We start from the raw sequence: 21,978 nt of genomic DNA on the forward strand, positions 1-21,978 counted from the left end.
GTATGCTAGTCTCATCTGTACCTGTCTGGAGAGCTCTCAGGTGTTCATTAGCTAACTGAAATATTTCTCTTGAGAATCCCTCCATGACTATTTATATCTCACATTAACTGCCATTTTTGCACAGCTACCACTTGTGATGGAAGATTTTTGTTGACGGGGTCTTCGGGATCCTTCCAGGCTGATCATTATCCAAAGCCTTCTGCATCAATTGTGACTTGTCAGTGGATTATACGGTAATACATCTCTATTCCTTGCTATCATGATGTAGAATACCTCTGAGACTTTGAATCTTACCACCCCTAGTAGGTATTTATTATTTTGACAGTATTTGTGTTAGTTATGAAGCAAGGTCTTCCCAGCTCTTAACCTATTCATGTTTGATGCAGTAATTATGGGCATGGAAAAAAAGTGCAGTGCTCTGGAAAACAATTTAGAATTTCATCAAGAATTAAACATACAGGGGCTGGAGCGATAGCACAACAGGTAGGGTGTTTGCCTTGCACACGTCCTACCCGGGTTTGATCCCCAGCATCCCATATGGTCCTCTAAGCACCACCTGGAGTAATTCCTGAGTTCAGAGCCAGGAGTAACCCCTGTGCATCACCAGGCGTGACCCAAAAAGCAATAAATAAATAAATAAATAAATATACAAATATGATTTGTAAATTCAATTTGGGAACCTGAAAATATTTACAAAAATCTAAATATTTTTTAAAAACATGAGGCATATAAATGCAAGAGGGTGTTATTCACTGTCAGAAAGAAATTGTGCATCTGCAGCATTGATGATGCTTGAAGACATTCGGGTCAGGAAAATATGCCCCTCACAGAATGACAAATACTACGTGATTCCATTTTTGTAAGAAGCATCTAAAGTATTCAGACTCATAAAGACAGGAAGTAGAATGGTCATTCCCACGAGTTGGGGAGGACAAACTAGGAAATTGTATTCAGTTGGTATAGAGCGTTGATCATGCAGGTAAATATTTTCCAGAGATTAGCTGTATAGCAAAGTACTTATCATTACTGTACTGTAAACTTGAACTTTGGCTAAGAGTGCTGATTTTCTGTTTTGTAGCTTTGAAATCACTATTAAAAAATTACTTGCAAATTCCATAATGCAAGAATTGTGAAACTGCTACTATTAAAGTGATTTACTTTTTTTCTTTCAATTTAGTGTAAATCAAGGACTTTCCATTGAACTGAAATTCAATTCCTTTAATACATTCTATACTGATATATTAGAAATTTATGAAGGTGTGGGTTCAAACAGGATTTTAAGAGGTAAGTCAAAACCACTTTATATTCCATTAACAAAAATGAAAAGACACTGGATACTTCAGAGTTGCATGTTTTTCTTTGACTCTGAACTGAATATAAACTAACAATTTAAGTTGCTGAAAGGAGGGAGTTTCTCATGATAAATCTTTAGAGTTTAATACTATATGTTATTATTAATCTTCATAATATTTAAATGATTGTCAATTTACTTTATTATTATATAATTGATGTCTTAAAAGTCATGAAATTTTCCAAAGAAATATAATTATGCCTTTGTTTACTATGCTTTGCTGAACTTTTTCTCCCTACTACAGAAAATTCATGCAAACTCTAAAAACTGTTGTATTTTCTCTGACAAAAGTGTAGACGATAACAGTACAAATCACTTATACTATTTTTAGTCTGCACTTTACACAAAGTCTCTTAAAAGACTATTCTAATAAAAGTGAGCAAAACAATGACTGGAACAGAATGCAAGCATGGCAAATGGAGGGGGTGGGTGTTACTGGTATTTTATTATGTAATCATTTGTCATTATGAACACAGACATTGATAGAAAAGGGATGTACTCTTAATGTATGACCACTGGATTTTTTTATCTGATCCCCAAATTTATAAATCTATTTTGAGTAACCAACAGATATTAGTGAAATTTCTGGAAAAAGTATAGTAAGGATGAGGTTGCAGAAATAATGTCTATATAATAGCTAGTTTTCTCACTTTTTGGAGGATTTAGAATTAAATTAAGAAAAAAATTAAAATAAGATCTAAAATGATGGCTGTTATTACTTTAAACAAAAAAAATGCATTTAGTTTAAGTCCAAAGCAGAGAGACGGTGTTTGTCTTATGTACTGTCAACCCAGGTTGAATCCCCAGCATCCTATATTGTCCTTTGATCCCACCATGAGAATTCCTGAGTGAAGAGCTAGAAGTAATCCCTGTGCATAAACAGATATAGTCCAAACTCAATAAACAAAAAAGCACTGTAGACTGTAGCACTATCCTTCCATTGTTCATCGATTTGTTCCAGCGGGTTCAGCAACATCTCCATTGTGAGACTTGTTGTTACTGTGTTTGACATATTGAATACGTCACGGGTAGCTTCCCAGGCTTTGCCATGCAGGTGAGATACTCTCCGTAGCTTGCTGGGCTCTCCGAGAGGGGCGGAAGAATTGAACAGGGCTCGGCCAGGCCAGCAGCAGACAAGGCAAACGCCCTACTGTTGTGCTATCACTCCAGCCAGAATAAAAAGGCATCTGTATTAATTTTGCTTGTACGAAAAAATAAATCCTTTATAATGATTGAAATTGATAACTATTTAAATATGATCACATATGACTTTTAAAAATTGTTGTGGGAAAACATCCAGTGGTACTTAGGGACACAAGAACCTTTCTCAGTCATACTATGCAATTGTTCTTATGGTGCCTAAGATTCAATTTAGGATCTTACACTTGCAAGACATGTGTTTGGCCTCTGGAGCTATGACCATCTTTGGTTATAGTATGTGTTTCTGATTGGGAGGCATTGATATGGCTTCACTGTACAGGGTGCTTCATATTAAAATTAATTACTGTATTCACTATACCTGAGTAAAGTACATATTATGAATCTAAGTGATGTCTATGGAACTATTGTTAGAGATAGAAATAGAAACCTCAAACAGTGTGACTTTTGATGCAATATATTTGCCATTGGACTTTCAAAGTTTTAGCACAAACATGAGTATATTTAAGTTATACTATAATAAATGTGTGATTGTTAACTTGAAATACAAGAAATGGCAGTGTTATACATTTATTTTAAAGTAAATTTAAATTTTAAATGCAATATCATGTTTTCAGAATCTAACATAATGCCTCATATATTATAAAACCAAGTATTTCAAGTTAACCTAACAAACTGACATTCGGTGATATTATAATATTCAAACTCCAAGAATGTATAATATTTCTCATAACTTGAAAATGTATTGTTTGAGATAATGACGATCCTTTTTTATCTTACTTCATAGTACCATTCTTTTCAAAAATGGTTATTTTTTATCATATTGAAAATTTGTAGATATTTTAATAAAAATTATGAAAGGTAAAGTTGTGATGAGATATTGTGGGGACAAAACATATCTGGTATCAGAGAATTTCTGTATTTTTGATTAGGAATAAGTAAGAAGGTGATCATTATATAGATAAGGAGTTCAGTAGGGAGTCTTTCAAATGGTTCTGAGAGTAAAAATAAATCAGAATATTCTTTTGGATGTGGGCCAGTCTCTGTGGTGTGATATGATATCTTGTTGTTGTTTTGATCTGCATCTCCCTGATGACTGATGATGTAGAGCATTTTCTCATGTGCCTTTTTGCCATTCAGATTTCTTCTTTGAGAAAGTTTCTGTTCATTTCATCACCCGATTTTTTGATAGTGTTGGATGTTTTCTTCTTGTGGAGTTCAACCAATACCTTGTATATCCTTGATATCAACCCCTTGTTGGATGTATATTGGTGAATATCCTTTCCCATTCTGTAGACTGTCTTTGTATTTTGGTCACTGTTTCTTTGGAGGTGCAGAAGTTTTTTAGTTTCCGATAGTCCCATTTGTCTTTTTTCACTTGCTTGGCCAGTGGTGTGACATCTTTGAAGATACCATTAGCTTCAATGTCATGGAGGGTTTTGCCAACTTTGTCTTCAATGTACCTTGTGGATTCTGGTCTGATGTTGAGGTCTTTGATCCATTTCTATCTTACTTTTGTACATGGTGTTAGGCAGAGATCTGAGCCCATTTTTTTTGCATGTAGCAGTCCAATTTTTCCAGAATAATTTGTTAAAGAGGCTTTCCTTACTCCACTTCACATTTCTTGCTCCTTTATCAAAGATTAGATGATCATATGATTGATTGAGGGGAGATATCGGTATATTCAACCCTGTTCCATTGGTCTGCAGCTCTGCCTTTGTTCCAGTACCATCCTGTTTTAATTATTACTGCTTTGTAGTAGAGCTTGAAGTTAGGGAGGTTGATTCCTCCCATGTTCTTTTCACCAAGAATTGCTTTAACTATTCATGGGGACTTATTGTTCTATATGAATTTCACCTTGGATATGGAGAGAGAGGGAGCCCCCTTCACTGCTGGTGGGAATGCCGACTAGTTCAGCCCTTTTGAAAAACAGTATGGACGATCCTCAAAAAATTACAAATTGAGCTCCCATTTGACCCAGAAATACCACTCTTGGGAATATATCCCAGAGATGCTAAAAAATATAGTCGAAGTGATATCTGCACTTGTTTCTTCATGCAAGCACTGTTTACAATAGCCAGAATCTATAAAAAACCTGAGTACCCGAGAACAGATGACTGGTTAAAGAAACTTTGGCACATCTACACAATGGAGTACTATGTAGCTGTTAGAAAGGATGAAGTCATGAAATTTACGTACAAGTGGTACAACATGGAAAGTATCATGCTAAGCGAAATGTCCCTCAGAAAGAGAGGGACAGACATAGACAGATTGCATTCATCTGGGGAACATAAAGTAACAAAATAGGAGACTAACATCCAAGGATTGCTGAGATAAGTACCAGGAGGTTTACTCCATGGCTTGGAGGCCAGCCACACATGCTAGGGGAAAAGGCAGCTCAGATAGAGAAGGGAGCACCAAATAAAGGGTGTTGGGAGCATCCTTTCAAATGGAAGAAGCATGTTTAAAGTAGACTATAGAAAGAACATGATTGCCACTCAGTGCCTCTTTTGCAAACCACATCACCCAAAAGGAGAGAGAGAACAAAAGGGAATGCCCTGCCACAGAGTTAGGGTTGGATGGGGGGTGGGGGTGAAGGGTGGGAGGGATACTGAGATCTGTGGTGGTGGGAAATGGGCACTGGTGGAGGGATGGGTATTTGATCATTGTATAATTGAAACCCAAGCAAAGAAGTTTGTAATTCTACAACTGTACCTCATGGTGTTTCACTAATAGAAATTAAAAAAATATATCAGAATAGATTGACAGATAACTTAGTTCAAGTATCTTCTTTAAGATGAAATGATGAAAGTATGTTTACCTTTGAAGCTGTAATGATTACCACTGCTTAGTTGGAAGCCATAAAATATGGCAATTTTCTTTTGTTCTGTGTTCTTTATTTTTTTTCAGAAAAGTTCATAGATATGATTACCCATCTTCAGAGAAAGAAAATAAAAATGGTTTCTGTGAGCACCTTGAAATTGATTTTAAATTGTCAAATCTTGAAAAATGTTTCTAAGAGTGTACCTGTTATGATATTTTTTTATATTTCAAATGTTTAGTTCTAGGTTTACTCCTTTGTACCAAAACCACATCCCTAATAATATATTATACTATAGTGGTTTGGAACATAATTTTAAATCTACAGCAAAATAAACATGTACTATTTTTTCAAAAAAAATAATAACCATGATAGACCATCCTTAATAATAAATAATAAATCATCCTTGTAGAATAATAGAATATATGAAAATGTTTTTGAAAGAAATTTTTTTATAAAAATTTTGTGCTAATATTAGTAGTCTTAGGTAAATTAGAAGAACACTTTTATTTGCCTCTGTTGATAGCAGTATGTTATATGGAAATGGGGACCATTTTAAAGTGTTAGTTCTCTCAGAAGCTTTCAAAGTTTCCCCAGTCACAATATCTAGGAAAATTTAGGATCTGTTTCTCCTAAATACTTTGCTGCCATGGCATTTCTTCTATATAAATTAGTTTCAATTTATTAAATTATTTATTAATTTTTAAATTATTTATTAATTTTTATTCACCAGTACACATTAATAATCACGTTATAGAAAAACCTGGCTACTTATTTTTTGTGTCATCAGCACTTAGCACCATTATACATTAATGGTGTAAGTGCTCAATAAAATCTGTTCAATGCATTAGAAATGCTTTCAGCATGCAAGAATTATACTCTAGGTTCTTGAGCAATATTACAGAGGGTGGGACACATACCTTGTATATAGTTGATTCAGGTTCCAACTCTAGGACCCTATGTGATCCCCAGCAGACACCAGGAGTGATCCCTGAGAGCAGAGTCAGGAGTAAACATTGAGCACTGCTAAGTAAGACCCAAACCCCAGGCCCCAACCAATGAATACTCTAAGGACAGAACTTTTTTATTTTATGAATTTGATAAAATAAAGTTTTAGATAAATTTCTTGAGTCTTACTCTATAGATAATCTGTCATTCTTGCTTATCGCCCTCCTTCCAAATATGCCTGCATTTTAATTATGTTCTCCTGTTTACCTCTCTCACAAAATATATATTACTTTGATTTAAGTAGACAAGATATGAGTTGACTCACATCAAAGTATGATATACTGGTAATTTTTTAATTCAACATTAGTATAATTCTTAGCTTTTCTAAAACTTTATTTTCTTAAGAAATTATTGTCTAAAGCAGATTATATCCATTTCAGATGTATCCAATTGTTTAAAATTATTAAGCATTTTTTCTCTTAACTCAAGGGCCAAATATTTTATTTAGACAGTTATTCAATACTGTAAAAAACTATGCACGCAGAAGGTTGTGTGTTCTCGGGCTCTCTGGACGGCTCTATCTCACCGCCCGTGTTCGGTGCCCTAGAGCCTCTGTGTGTGGCCTGCATCGGGACGGCTGTTGGCCAAGGGCAGATGAAGGAAGAGACGAGGGCCAGGCCGGTTGATTTTAGTGGCAGTTTATTACAAGGAAGTTTATCCCATAGAAGAACTTATGTTGTGGAGGGCCTAGGTTCTCTCAAGCACATGTTCCCCTTGCTAGTCTCTCGGTAGTCCATCTTTCAGCCCTGCTCTCTCCTTCTCCAGCTCCCTTCTAGTCTGGCCTGACACTCCTCCCAGTCAGGTAGCCAAATCAACATAAGAAAGCCCTTCCTGACTGCTCAAGGGCAAGATACCTCTTAAGGTGTTTTTCTCTTTTCCTCAGTCCAATAAACTATCAACTATTTCTGAGGTTATGCAGGAAGGACAGAACAGTGTTATCCTACAAATACAAGTACATGCTAATTTCTGGACACAAGTATTGGTCAAAAGATTCCCATGTCTTGGCAATAAAAGCAAAGTCACAGAATCATTTAAAACATTTTCTGCATTTTAATTTATAGTCCAGTTGGGGATATAAAAAACCAATAGCTAAAATCCTTCAAACATTTGTTATAAACCACTAAGTGTGGCACATGGACATTATTTATTTTAGCAAATATTTTGAGAAATTATTACATTTCTACAACAAAGGAAACAACTGAGGCACCAAGAAGTTTCTAAGACATGAATACAGTATTATATCTCACACTGTTTCTCTGATCTTAGTTGTGACTCTTTAGAACCTTTCTAGATATATAACACACAGAGAAAAAAGTGGCAAAAAATTTAAAGATTGTGTCGAATTAGACTTTCAGTCATTTGGCATTATTTTGGGGTTCTAGAATTATATCAGTAGACAGCCAATGAAAAACTCTTGTATTATTGTGAAAAAATTAAGCCTAATAGCAATTTTTTTAATTTGTATGTTTCTTAGAGTAACTTTTTCAGTAAAGAATATATATTTTCCCTTCATGTGTCTGTAGAGTACATAACAAATAATTAAAAATAAATATGTACATAAACCAGAAATATATAAAATAATAACATTTCGGGCTAGAGTGATAGCACAGCAGGTAGAGCATTTGCCTCGCATGTGGTCGACATGGCTGACCCAAGTTCAATTCCTCCCCCCCTCTCGGAGTGCCTGGCAAGCTACCAAGAGTATCCTGCCCGCATGGCAAAGCCTGGCAAGCTACTGAGAGTATCTCACCCGCATGGTAAAGCCTGGCAAGCTACCCGTGATGTATTTGATATGCTAAACACAGTAACAACAAGTCTCAAAATGGAGATGTTATTGGGTCCACTCCTGCAAACTGATGAACAACGGGCAAACAGTGACAGTGACAATAACATCTTGAAAACTTATAACAGTAATTTTATTAGTCATGCTAGGGCTACTTCCTTTAGATTAATTAGTTTCAAAATCTGAATGATCAGTAGGTTGATAGATGGATGGATAGATGAAGACATCAATAGATGAACAGAGAAAGATGTACTTTATGATGGTTTTTAATTTTTATTTTGTAGCTTCTCTCTCAGAAAGGAATCCTGGCACAATTAGGATCTTTTCCAACCAAGCAACCGCCTCCTTTTTTATACAATCTGATGAAAATGACTATGTTGGGTTTAATGCAACATACACTGCTTTTGACAGTAGAGCTCTTAGTAGTAAGTATTTCTTATTATTTAGGATTTGGGTCCTCAGATTATTTAAATTGATTATAGAATTTTAAAATTAGTTGGAGAAAAAAAGAAAAAAAAGCTCTTGGGGGTGGGAGCGCGAGCTATGGCCACACTTGTAGTGCTCAGAGGTTATTTAAGTGGCTCTCTGCTCAGGGATCATTCCCAGCAGAGTTCAGGGGACCCTATGGATTGCCTGGGATAAAAACATGTGAAGCTTAGTGCTTTCGCTGTAGTACCATCTCTGTGGATCCTTAAATCTTTAACAAAAATCTGTTAATTTTGCCTTTTTCCTTTCAAACGAAACAAAGAAATCATTTTCTAATTGGATTCTTTTGATGCTCTTCAAAGAACAGACAAATTGAAAAAACATTACAAATCAGCATAAAATGAATTAAAATTTTATATTAAACAAGAATTTAAAGTAAAAAATAGCATAAAATTAATTTAAGGTGGTTCATATCAACTTAGTTTTTATCAGAATATTAAATTTAGCAAGAAGTGAAGAAAAAAATATAGAGGTGAACCAACAGAGGCAAAACAGAGAAATAACAAGAAACCTGTCTTGCAAAAGCCATAATAGGGTATAAGAAACATTAATTTAACTAAATCAGAAATATCATCCTGTTTTTTTTATTTAAACAGAATGAGATAGTTAAATAGTAATTGTTTCTGTTAATATTTCTTAATTATAATCTATAAAATGTCTTTATTTTTAATATAATTTATTACAGCAAATCTATACTGGAGATTCAGTTTGAAGTGTTCTTTTCTTTTTTCTTTTTGAATTACAGACTATGAGAAAATTAATTGTAATTTTGAAGATGGCTTTTGTTTCTGGATCCAGGATCTAAACGATGATAATGAGTGGGAAAGAATCCAGGGACACACCTTTCCTCCTTTAACTGGACCAAATTTTGACCATACTTTTGGCAATATTTCAGGTATAATTCATATTTAATTTGTTAATCAAAGAGAGTGCTATGTACTTTAAATACTCTGCAATTTAAAAAAAGAAGTGTGAAGCATAGAATGGTCTCTTCATAGTTCCTTTTTAAAAAGCTTATGGGCTAAACTTGTCTCAAATGAGCACATATAAACAAGTGTATACTATGTGTTTACCAGATATTAAATTGAGACAATTAGAGAAAAATAGACTTAGTGCTACACCACTTCTTAACTAGTTTGACTTGTGTAAGATAATTAAACTTTTAGAATTTTGTACATTTTTCCCTAGTTCACAATTTTATTGCTCATTTCTAGTGCACAGATATATGAATGATTTTTATAAAAATATTTCCTCTTTTCCTCTAAATAATTTATTTTTTATTTTTTTCAGACATCAATTTGTTTCACTGACTTTTTAATTTTATTAAATTATCATAAATTATAAAGTTACAAAGTTATTCAGGATTTTTTCACGTGTACAATATTTTAAGACCAATCTCTCATCAGTGTCCCCAGTTTCCTTCCTGCCCACAACCTACCTCTCTGACAGGCACTTTTATCTTTTAATTGATTGTTTTTTAAGGGTTTTTTAGTTATTTATTTTCTAACCATAATTAAAATAATTTGGCAATTGTCTTTCACTTACTGGCTGATTGACTTCAAATTATCACATAAATTCCATTTTACTGAGGAAAGCACAATTTTATCCTTTATAATAATAGGTAGTATGCCTCTGAATGTAATTTCTTCATTCAGTCATTCTCCAATAGGCAGTTAAGTTGATTTTATATTTTGATTATTGTGAATAATGCTGCTGTGACATAGGGATGCTCATATTCTTTTGAATTCATAAATTACATGTTTCAGATAAATGCACATGGGTTGTTTTTTTTTGGGGGGTGGGGGATAATATTGTAGCTCCACTTTTAGTTAGTTGGGGTTTTTGTTTATTTTAAAATTTGCATTTTGTGCCACACCAAGCTTTTTTCTGCTCAGGATAATCTCTGGAAAACTCAGGAGACCACAAGAAATGGCGGGGAATAAACTTCGATTAGCTATGTGTAAAGCAAGTACCTTGCCCACTGTAATACCTTTTCAGCCATTTTTAGTTTGTGAAGGTACTTTGATCCTGTTTTCCTTAGTCTCCACCAAGTTACATTCCAAATGGCATGTACAAGTGTTTCTTTTGTAATATTTGTTGTTCACTGCCATTTTTAAATAGATTGTTGGAACAATTTTCATTGTTCCAACAATCAATTTGCTTGAGCGGGCACCAGTAGCATCTCCATTGTGAGACTTGTTACTGTTTTTAGCACATTTAATACGTCACAGGTAGCTTGGCAGGCTGTGCGGTGCGGGTGGGATACTCTTGGTAGCTTGCCAGGCTCTCCGAGAGGAAAGGAAGAATCAAACCCAGGTCAACTGCGTGTAAGGCAAATGTCCTACTCACTGTGCTATAGCCTGTTCCAACAATCAGAAAAAATTAACAATATTTATATGCCTATTATTTCTCTGTAATGAAGAAGTGTCTATTTAGGTCCTTTTTCAATTTTGTGATTTAATTTGTCTTTGCTGTTGAACCGTGTGAGTGTATTATATATTTTTAGATATGAACTCTTATCAGATGCATGATAGATAAATATCTGCTTCCAATTAGTTGGTTATCCTTTTGTTGATATGGTAGTTTATTTTGCCTTAAATTGTTTTAATTTGTTGTCAGCCCCTTTCTTTATTTGTTTATTTATTATTTATGTGATCCTTGCCATTAGAACTTGAGTTGACAAATATAGCACTAAAGTCTAATTCCTAGAAAACACCTTCTATGCATTCTTCCATGAATTTTATGGCTGAATATATATACATATATATGCTATATATACATATATGTATATATGTGTGAGTTTAAGTGTGTATAAACATTCACATATATGTACTAATCTACTTGAGACAATTTTTTTTGTGTGGTACAAAAAGTACTATTTTTGCATTTGGCTTCCAAGTTTTCCCAATAACTCTGCAAATTAAAATTTGATTGTAAGTTTGTTTGATTAGAAAATCAATACTTTGATCAAAGCTTAAATAAATTTTTACATATATATTACTTCATAGAGAAGGTGCTAAAAATGATCAAAATCTATAAAGTGAGAATGTCTGATTGATTTAAAGAGAGGCCAGTCCAAAGAAAGTAGAGAAAATAAGGGTACTATAGTTCACTATACTATAATGAATTTTCTATGAATTTCACTTTTTTTGTCAATTAAAAGAGACATTGGATGTTCTTGAGGATATCACTGATAGAATTATCACTTATTTGAAGAATATAGTTTGAAGGGCTAGAATTTTATCAAGAATACAGCTTAAAATTCTATTGTCTAAACAATGGATGGAAATGATGGTTTTGGACAGAACTGAGTGTTGAAAGTGGGTAAAGGGATATACGTGGTAACTTTTAAGTGTCTGTACTGCAAAATAGATGGCTCCAATGAAAATAGAGAGAGAGGAGGGGAGAGAGAAAGAGAGAGAGAGAGAGAGAGAGAGATAGGAAAAGAGCCTGCCATAGAGGCAGGCAAGGTAGTTGGGGAGGGAAACTGAGAAACTAGGGACATTGGTAGGTGGAATGTAACCAGTGAAAGGATGAGTGTTGGAATATTACATGACTAAAACCCAATCATGAAAAACTTTGTAACATGTATCTCACAGTTAAAATTAAAATTAAAAAATAAATAAGTAATTTAAAAGTTAAGAAAAAAATAATTTATTGTCTAATCAGAGAAGTGCTCAGGGGAGTTTTTTTAAGTTTACAGAGCAGATTGAATTAGAAATGAGATTCTGAATACAGTATTAAAATAAATCAATAGGATCCTTTTAAATTAGTTACCAGAGTAGATTTACAGACAAAATAATAGTAAAATACTTTGCTTAGATGGTCAATCCCAAAAGACAAAAAAAATTAGCATTGAAAATATGACATGCATACTCTCAAATGTCACTCATTTTGGTTGAATAGGTAATTTCCCAAGGCTGATTCTCTATGGATATATGAATAATCTGTACAGCTGAAAACTAACACTTTAGTGATAATCATAAAGTCCTCTAAAAAAGTTCGCCTAAAATAGTGACATAATTTGACCACTTTTTTCCCCTTTGCTATAATAAAAAATAATGTCTTTATCATACTTGGATAAGAGTAGTTAGAGGAAAGTGTAGAAAGCATTTATATCTATTGACGATGACAGATACCTTTTATGTAGTTGAAATCTTTGATGTTCAAATTATCATTTTTTTTCTACTTTCATGTCATCATTGTCAGACATAAAATAATTCCACTGATGTTTGAAGAATATAAGCACATTACAGGTGAAAAATAGTTTTCTGCTAGCCAACAGATTTAATAATTAAAGAAAGAAGTTGAAACTGACCAAAGTAAAGCAGGTTGAATGTCAGGTGGAGGTTTTAAATAGTTGGGCCCGGAAATGGAGTCTCGGGAGAAAGTTGTGTAGCAGGAGTTATTTAAAATTAGACAAGTCAGAGCAGTTCAGAGCCCACCAGGGACAGCAGGGTAATGAGAACGGGTGATAAGACTTAATAGGTCTTCCTCAACTCTCATACTGATAATTTCATAATCTACCAGTCATCTACCTCTCCAGGGGCATTTTACTTCCAACTGGCTTTTTCATGTGTCAGAGCATCCAACCTATGAAATGGAAGAGAATTAAATCCCTCCTGCTGTTCCTCTTATCCATAGAGGGCTTTTTTTGTTCTTCACTTTCACTGTAAATGACAAGAAAATCTAAATGAAACAGATAAACTTTGAATTAACATCACCTTGGAAAATATCTAAGCCCTGTAACTTTTTTGAGTCCTTCTGAAGGACTCTCCTGGTAGAGCAGAAGCTCTGACACCTCTGCACTGTGTATGCTTTGGAGTTTCTCTGTACCTGTTAGCAGCAAAAATTGGTGAAAACAGAGCCATTGATGCTGGAGAGCATCTTAGGAGGCTTAGAAGTGGTCCATTTGTTCAGAACTTTCCGGCAAAATGAGGTTAGTAACATGTGAGAACTTCAGAAATGTTGGGGTCACAAAAGGGTAGGAGAGTGCAAAGAAACTTTTTTCTTTGTTGGCCATTTCCAATAAAATCATAATGGTTTTTAACACTTGGGGGTTAGCTTAGTATAGTAGTAAGGATCATTAAAATATGTACACTAAAGTCTTAACTAGGTTTAAATATGAACCCTGCCGTTGGAAAAGATTTATACCCTTTCTCTCTCCTCTCTCTCTTCACTCCCTCCCTCTCTTTCTCTCTGCCTTTGTTTAATGTCTCTCTCTCCCTCCTTCCCTCTCTCTCTCTCTTTCTCTCTCCCCCAATCTCCTCATATGAAAAGTAAATGATAATTGAACCTGACTTTAGAATTCTTTATGAACATAAAATGAATTATGATTTTCAGAGGGGGTAGAGACTAGAAAATGTGTGCACTTGGAAATTGTTATAAAAATGTTATAGCTATTTTCTTTTCAGACAACAAATGTATTCAGTACAAGCAAATTGGTGTAGCACAGTTCTGAAGAGTATGCTTGAGAAGAAAATAGTTTTATTGCTCAATTTACAAGAGTATAATTAAGTATTTTAGATACCTGCATTTAATATACACTTCTCTAAAAGAAGTGTAAAGTCAGTGTTTTCAAAGTAGTGTTATCTTCATTTCTGGTTGCTTTTTTTCCTGGTAATGTTGAACTTTAGAAAATCACATTACTCATGCTGTTATACTAGCTGAGTTCAGACCATATTTTCCTCTAAAATTTTCAACAATTTTCTACACAAAAGAGATAAATATGTGATTAAATTAACAAATTTTATCCAATTTTCTGAGTTTTGCGCTAAAGTTAATTTCAAGTTTTCAAAGATGTTTCAAGAAAATTGGAAGATCTTTTTAAAACCATGAATTCACCATATAAATGTCCATATGGTTATGGGAATATAATTTTTGTAGTATTTCAATAGGTTCCAAAATGATAAAAATAAATAAAATTAGTGCAGTATGCATATATAAAACAAAATACTGTTAATACAAGGAATTAAAAACTGAAACTTCATAGTCAAAGTCGAAAACTAAAATTTACATCGTGCATGTGAAAGCAGTATATGCTAATTAGCATAGGAGGCGATTGTATACCACCAAAAATTCACAGAAAGGAGTGGTCACTTCAAATTGTAAGAACTGATAATCTTTCTGAAGGAGATGGCAATTTTATTTCACTTACCTTAAATATTAGTAAACTTTAGACAGATACAACTGTAAAACTTAAAAAAAGAAAAACCCAACAGTTATCACATGCCTCTAAGCTAAAAATTGATAATGGGTAGATAGAAGCAAAACTCTTTAGGAGCCCGTGGTACTAGGATCTTCTAAAATGAAACCCTGATATTAAAATTTTTGCAAAGTACACGGTACCTGAAGTAAAATGAGAGTAATTTCTGGAATTATTTTATGTAATTTAATGAATTATAAGAAGTATGATTTGAAAGTTATTCTGAATCGAAGAGATGGAACACGACATTAGGCGATTGCCTTGAACTCAGCCAAACTGGGTTTAATCCCTGGTACAAAATGTGGTATCCAACACACCTCCAACAGTTACCCTGGAGCACAGAGCCAAGAGTAAGCACTGAGAGGCAGAAAGAGAGAAAAAGAGAAAAAGAAACAGCAAGGAAGGAAGGAAGGATGAAAGGAAAGAAGGAAGGATGGTAAGAATAAAGAAAGGAAGGAAAAATAAAGAAAATTGTACTGAAATTTGGAGGTCTCAAACATCAGATTGTGTACATGCTTCACTGTGAAATAAGAACATACTAAACTGTGCTAAGTAAGGGGCCATTTAGATCACATATGAAGAAACATTACCGTGCAATGATGTATGAAAATTTATTATAGAGGATCAAAAAACTACAAATGAGAGAGTACTGGAAATAGTGACAATGATGCTCTAACTTAAATCATATTGATGTTTTATGTATATTTTAGTTTCACTAATTTTAATACTCATATTTGTAAAATTTTTCCTTACATTTAATTGTTCATAAGAAAATGTTAGGCATCACAGAAATAGTTTATTATAATATAAAATATTTAATGCAGCATATTATTTTCTGTATTCCATGACAGGCTATTTTACATAAATTTAAAAATATTTTGAAATTGTACTCATGCAAATTTCAGTAGGTACGAGTCACTACACATTTTATATTTTTTGTGGAAAATAATGGAAAGCTAATGATTATATCTTGATTGAATAAATAAATTCAAAAGTATTACTGCATACTGAGCATGTTATAAATTTAAACCATTCCAGATTATAACAACTATAAATTTGCCCAAAGATTAATAGGAACATAGCAGATATTTATATAATTGAAGATAGCTAGACATATTCTACATTAGTCTAGCTATTTCAATATTATTCAGGGGAGTCAATGTCATTTTAACAATTCTTCCCTATCTAAAAAGTAAAGTCAATTCAAAAAGTACTTTAATTAGGATATTTCAAAGTGAAATCTCAAGCTTTTCATCTAAACCAATCTCTAAATAGGTTTAATAATAACATTATAGAGCTGAAATAGCAATTAACACTTTAAATATTATATGTACTTAGAAAATATTAAATATGTATTTCTTTCTATTTTATGCTTTGTAATCTAAATCTAATGAATATTTTTCTTTTACTATATAATCCTTATGTACATAATTTATTCTGAATAATTTCTTTTACTGATCTAAAGTTTGTTTGCTCTATCTTTGAAAATTCTTCTAGTATTTGTGTTATATTCTATTCTTAAATGTATCTTACAAATGCATGATTTAGTATTTTATAACTAATATTTTTAATAAAAGTTTATGTTGGAAAACATAGGAAAAGATATTTGATGCCAAACAAATAATAGATTTTAATATTTCATAAATATTTCATAAGTATTCATAAATACTTCCAATAAGGCCTGATTTATACAATATTTAATTCATGTAATTATTGTCATATTTAAATAATTTATTTTTCCTTTTATAATCTATGTTTGGAAAAATAAGAATAAAAACAATAAAATCTCCTGAGAAAATATTCAAATGTCCTCAATCCTGCAATCTTTCCACACTTCGAATTATTCAAATCATTGGTTGGAATAATGAATAATAGACCTGAAAGCCTTTATGTAGTAACCTGAGCCATTTAGAAAGCTTTTATATGGATTAGCATAATTTCTGCTCCTCTATGAGCAGATCAGTTATCTTTCAAAGGAATCTTTAAGATAAAAATCATAAAATCTGGTAACTCCTGATTTAGAGGTATGCGGTATAGTCAGTGTAATTTTTTTTTAAAAAAAGGCTGGCCTTTGAAACTCGTAATTTTACTTTAAATTTATATTTAAATACTGCATACATCACTAGTTACCATACAAGCATTTCTGAATACCTTCATTATAAACTTTCTCTAAACAAGCAAATTAATCAAAGCATCTAATAAATTTAAATTTAAGGAGTATTTGGGAATAAAAACTCGACTAGTAGATAATGCAAACTTAATCTTAATAGTCTTCCAGTTCAAGATTCTTTGTTTGTACAGAGACCAGAGTTAGAAGTGATTTTCATCAATAACTATTTACAACAGCAGGGTCATTATCTTCTGGATTTGAGTCTACTCTCCTTTCCATTTTACCTAGATACATTTATTTTATTCTTTTAATCCTTCATTCTTCAGACCATTCTTTTCTACTTATGAGTGATATAACTCAAATGAGAAAAATGTGAATATTTTACATCATTTGTAAATGAAATAAAACTTTTCTTTTTCTGTTTCAGGATATTACATTTCCACCCCAACTGGCCCAGGAGGGAGACGAGAAAGAGTGGGACTTCTAAGTCTCCCTTTAGACCCCACTTTAGAGCCAGTCTGCCTCAGTTTTTGGTATGATGTAGATGATGTTTCTCAATCTGTTTCCAATATGGCGCTCCTCCAACATTATTTATTTCCCGTACATACGATCATACCATTTGACTTTCGAGTTTCATGCCAGGGTCCTCCTTTTATATAATTTTCACCTTTGGCCTCATGTATTATTCTGTAAGCCCATAGAGAGCCAATGGTTCCTAGTTGAAATGGTATTATAGATGTGTGCTATATTGTGAACTATATCATAAGCAACATTGTTTTTCTCATGATGTCATACACAGATTTCACTAAGCAGATATCCCAAATTTCAATGCAGTTATCACAGATTTTCCATTTAATAAAGTAGCAAAGTTCTGGGAGATTTCCTCACCTTTATTAATTTCCTTATGCAAGATAAAGAGCTATTTAAAAAACATTAACAGATACAAAAAACCTTGTATTGTACTTTACTTGCAGGCTGTCGAATGTAGCCTGCCCACAGGGCAGAGTCTGGCAAACTCCCCGTGGCCTACCAAATATGCCAAATACCAGTAACAATGATGGGTCTCATTCTCCTAAAGAGCCCTGAATATAATCTCAGGGCTAGGATGAAAGAGACGTTACTGGGGCCTGCTCGAGGCAATCGACGATTAACAGGATGATGAAAAAAAATGAAATGTACTTTACAAATGTTATAAGAATCCAATCACTTTTGCTTATTTTTAAACTAGGTATTATATGTATGGTAACAATGTCTATAAATTAAGCATAAATATCAGCAATGACCAAAACGTGGAGAAGACTATTTTTCAAAAGGAAGGAAATTATGGAGAAAATTGGAATTATGGACAAGTAACATTAAATGAAATAGTGGAATTTAAGGTTGGCAAACTATTTTATAATTTATAACCTTATATTTAGATTCCAAAACTGGTGCTAGAATTCTTTCTTATGGATTATGGTAAAAATATTTTTGAGTAGTTCCAAGTTGCTTTTGAATATAACTTCTTTTTAATATCATTTTTATTTATTTATTGGCCTATTAAAATAACTTATTGAGAAATAAGAAAATTGAAATTTATGAAATTGGTTCTTATAAGGAGTCATACAATTCACAGAAATCCTGTGGTATATTGCCAATTTCTTTAGCAACTTTCCAACACAAGCTATTACTTGGGCATCCAGTTTTTACAAATCCCATTCATGTCATCTTTAAACTTTTCTAAGTAATCATCCTTTTTGATTAGAACATCCATACCTATTGGTACTCACTCCACCCTTTTCCATTCTGATTGAATCTCCATATGTTTCCTTTGAAAAAATATCCTATGAGCTGTATCATTAGAAAGTCTCTGGCAATTTATTTCACATTAGAGTGAATAAATTTTTCAGATGACAGCTTAATGTATTCTTTTCCTAAGGGTGTTCTCAATTAAAATATAGTCTAATACAGCCTAATAGTTTAACCAAATTAACATGGTTTAATTGGGTAACTTTAGAAGAGAATATTGACTTTCAGAAGATGTTTAATTAGGCAGACATTTCCATTGGTGAAAGCCTTGTGTCTTTCCTGTGACTTGGTCTAAGGCAGATCATAGTCAATGGCCCTGTCTATATTCTTCCAGTATTTCTTTCTTTCCTTCATTTGCTCTTCATTCCTTCCTTACATGAATCTTTCCTGTGATGTTTTCTTCTTCCTCTTTTTCTTATTATTCAAGAAGGATTTATAATGGAACATCAAAGAAATAAAGAGACAACAAAATGGAAAAAATTGGTATTATAGTGTCCAAATCTAACTTAACTCACTCCACATTTTGTTAGTCATATAACAGAGTTGATTTCTTCAGTTATCAGTCGTGAATAGTGATGAGAATTTACAAATATTGATATCTTGACTTTGTCACCCAGTTGTAAAAACTTGAACAAATCATTTTATTGTCTGAAATTAAGCTTGCACATATATTAAAGAGAAAATTCATCATTATTGGAAATAGTATTTATCAAAAAGTAGGTGAGTGATGGTTATATCATACTGCTAAATAAATGAAATGAGATGACATATGTAATGTGTCTAGCAGAGCAGTTATCATGTGTAAGATATCCTGTTTGTATATCTCTTAACCTACATAGAAGTGACAAAAAGTCAAACTAAAGCTACTCATTAAGAACTTAGTATATTTTATGTGACCAATGGTTCTGTCACACAAATGCCTAGGTCTGTGTCCTCTGGGAATAAACCTCATATGTTAATCCTGAATTAGCTTATTATACTCACATTTTCTATTCTCTCCGATTCTTCCATTTAAATTATCCAGACAGTGGTCTTCAGGTGTCTACACTCTAATAATGCAGACAGCCACATGCATTTCTCATACAATTGGAGGAGAAAGCTGGAAGAAATTGTCTCTCTCCTCCAGATGGGATGTATGTGAGACAGAATACAATTAAGCATGACATAAAAGGGAGAGTCAGAGAAAAATTGTGGAAATAATGCCAGCCACAAAAGGAAAAACACAAGTAAATATTTGGACTAATACAGACACATAAGACTCAGCAGGAAACTTATAGAGGCATGCTTCATCAGCAATTCCCTATGTAGTAACTTGTCCTCATATATTTAGAGATGGCAAGCCTTGTTTTCCAGAGAATACTGTGCCACAAAAAGAATTACGCCACAGGAGATTAAAGTGGGATGATTTCATATACCTTTTCAATTTTCAGGTTGCTTTTAATGGTTTTAAAAACCAACTTCTGAGTGATATAGCACTGGATGACATTAGCCTAACACAGGGGATTTGCAAAAAGAGTCCCTATCCAGACCCAACTTTGGTCCCAACTTCTCCACCAGAACTTCCTAGTAAGTAACTGTAACATTCATTTTCCTAATTAAGTAATCAATGTTATTTTTTTATTATATCGGCTTCCTATTTTTTTGCTGAAAACTAAGATTCTAAAATATAACAAAATGGACCATAGTAAATATGTTATTAAAATATATAATGAGGGGATGGAGCAATAGCACAGTGGGTAGGGGGTTTGTCTTTTTACCCGGCCGACCCGGGTTCGATTCCCAGCATTTCATATGGTCCCCTGAGCACCACCAGGGGTAATTCCTGAGTGCAGAGCCAGGAGTAACCCCTGTGCATCACTGGGTGTGACCAAAAAAGCAAAAAAATAAAAAATAATAAAATAAAATACATAATTTGAAAGGATTTAACACTTTTTAAGCATTATATTTATCACTGTAATAAATTTATTATAATGTTTGAAAATAATGAAGATAGTATATCTTTTCTTTTTCATTTTCGAATACAAACTAATTTTGAAATGACCATGTGGCTAATGCATTTACTTTACCTTATGGCTTTTTTGTTTATTTTGGTTTATTTTGTGGCCACACCCCACTGTGCTCAAGACTTATTTCTGTCTCTGTATTCAGGAATTAGTTCTGGAAGATTCATGAGATCATATGGGGTGCCCGGGAGTTGAACCTGGGTTGATTTCATACAAGGCAAGAGCCATGTCCACTCTATATCTCTACAGCAGAAAACAATTATTTTGGGATGAGGGGAGGTAAAACAAAGACCCTAACATTTTCATACCCTTCTTAGAATGCTATTAAAAACTCAAGTTAAATGATTTATCTTGAACCCTTCATGCTTATTTTCAAATATTGTAATGCTAATGATTAGGTCTGAACTTTGTACATACCACATAGTCTTAGATTATAGAAATTTATTATATGATGTCTTGATAAAGCTTGGTGTCCTTACTTACTGGAGACACTAAAGTGTTGCAGCCATAAAAATAGCCAGGATTTCTGTTGTTTTTTAAGATCTTCTAATTACACACACACACACACACACACACACACACACACACCAGTTAGTCTTTAGAATATTGTCGTCACAGCTGTGATAGTCATTGTCCAAGCTCCTGAGAGCCACTACTCTCTGCACTGTCCTCCCATTGTTCATCGATTTGCTCGAGAGGACCCAGTAATGTCTCCATTGTGAGACTCATTGTTACTGTGTTTGACATATTGAATACATCACGGGTAGCTTGCCAGACTCTGCTGTGCAGGCAGCACTCTCTCCATAGTTTCCCGGGCTCTCCCAGAGAGGAGAAATAGAACCCAGGTCTGCCGCGTGCAAGGCAAATGCCCTACCCACTGTGCTATTGCTCCCTGTGCTTGTAGTCCCAGCTACTCTGGAGGCTGAGGACGGAGGATGGCTTGAGTCCAGGAGTTCTGGATTGTAATGCGCTATGCCCATCCGGTGTCCGCATTAAGTTCAGCATCAATATGGTGAGCCTCCGGGAGCAGAGGACCACCAGGTTGCCTAAGGAGGGGTGAACTGGCCCAGGTAGGAAAAGGAGCAGGTCAAAACTCACATATATCTCTATCTCTATCTATCGATCGATCTATCGATAGATCGATAGATAGAGATAGAGATATATAAAACCTATCTACCTGTGTTTTAGTTCTATTTGGAAACAAAATTTCAGAAGCCAAATAGACGTTATCATCCATCTTATTATGTCATAGGAGACAATCACTC

At 33.6% G+C, this 21,978-nt stretch overlaps 1 protein-coding gene across 1 annotated transcript in view; it reads left to right on the plus strand.

Annotated features, from left to right (window-relative positions):
- The window catches only part of TMPRSS15 (transmembrane serine protease 15), a 132,772-nt gene that overhangs the window by 34,534 nt on the left and 76,260 nt on the right, over window positions 1-21,978 (plus strand). The window contains exons 7-13 of the mRNA XM_056109423.1: window positions 125-233; window positions 1,178-1,284; window positions 8,406-8,546; window positions 9,353-9,502; window positions 17,350-17,455; window positions 18,151-18,301; window positions 20,141-20,276. Coding sequence (XP_055965398.1) covers window positions 125-233; window positions 1,178-1,284; window positions 8,406-8,546; window positions 9,353-9,502; window positions 17,350-17,455; window positions 18,151-18,301; window positions 20,141-20,276 — 900 coding nt within the window. The remainder of the gene's footprint in view (window positions 1-124; window positions 234-1,177; window positions 1,285-8,405; window positions 8,547-9,352; window positions 9,503-17,349; window positions 17,456-18,150; window positions 18,302-20,140; window positions 20,277-21,978) is intronic.

This window comes from Sorex fumeus, unplaced genomic scaffold, assembly GCF_029834395.1.
Source record: "Sorex fumeus unplaced genomic scaffold, SorFum_2.1 ptg000265l, whole genome shotgun sequence".
Classification (NCBI taxonomy): Eukaryota; Metazoa; Chordata; class Mammalia; order Eulipotyphla; family Soricidae; genus Sorex; species Sorex fumeus.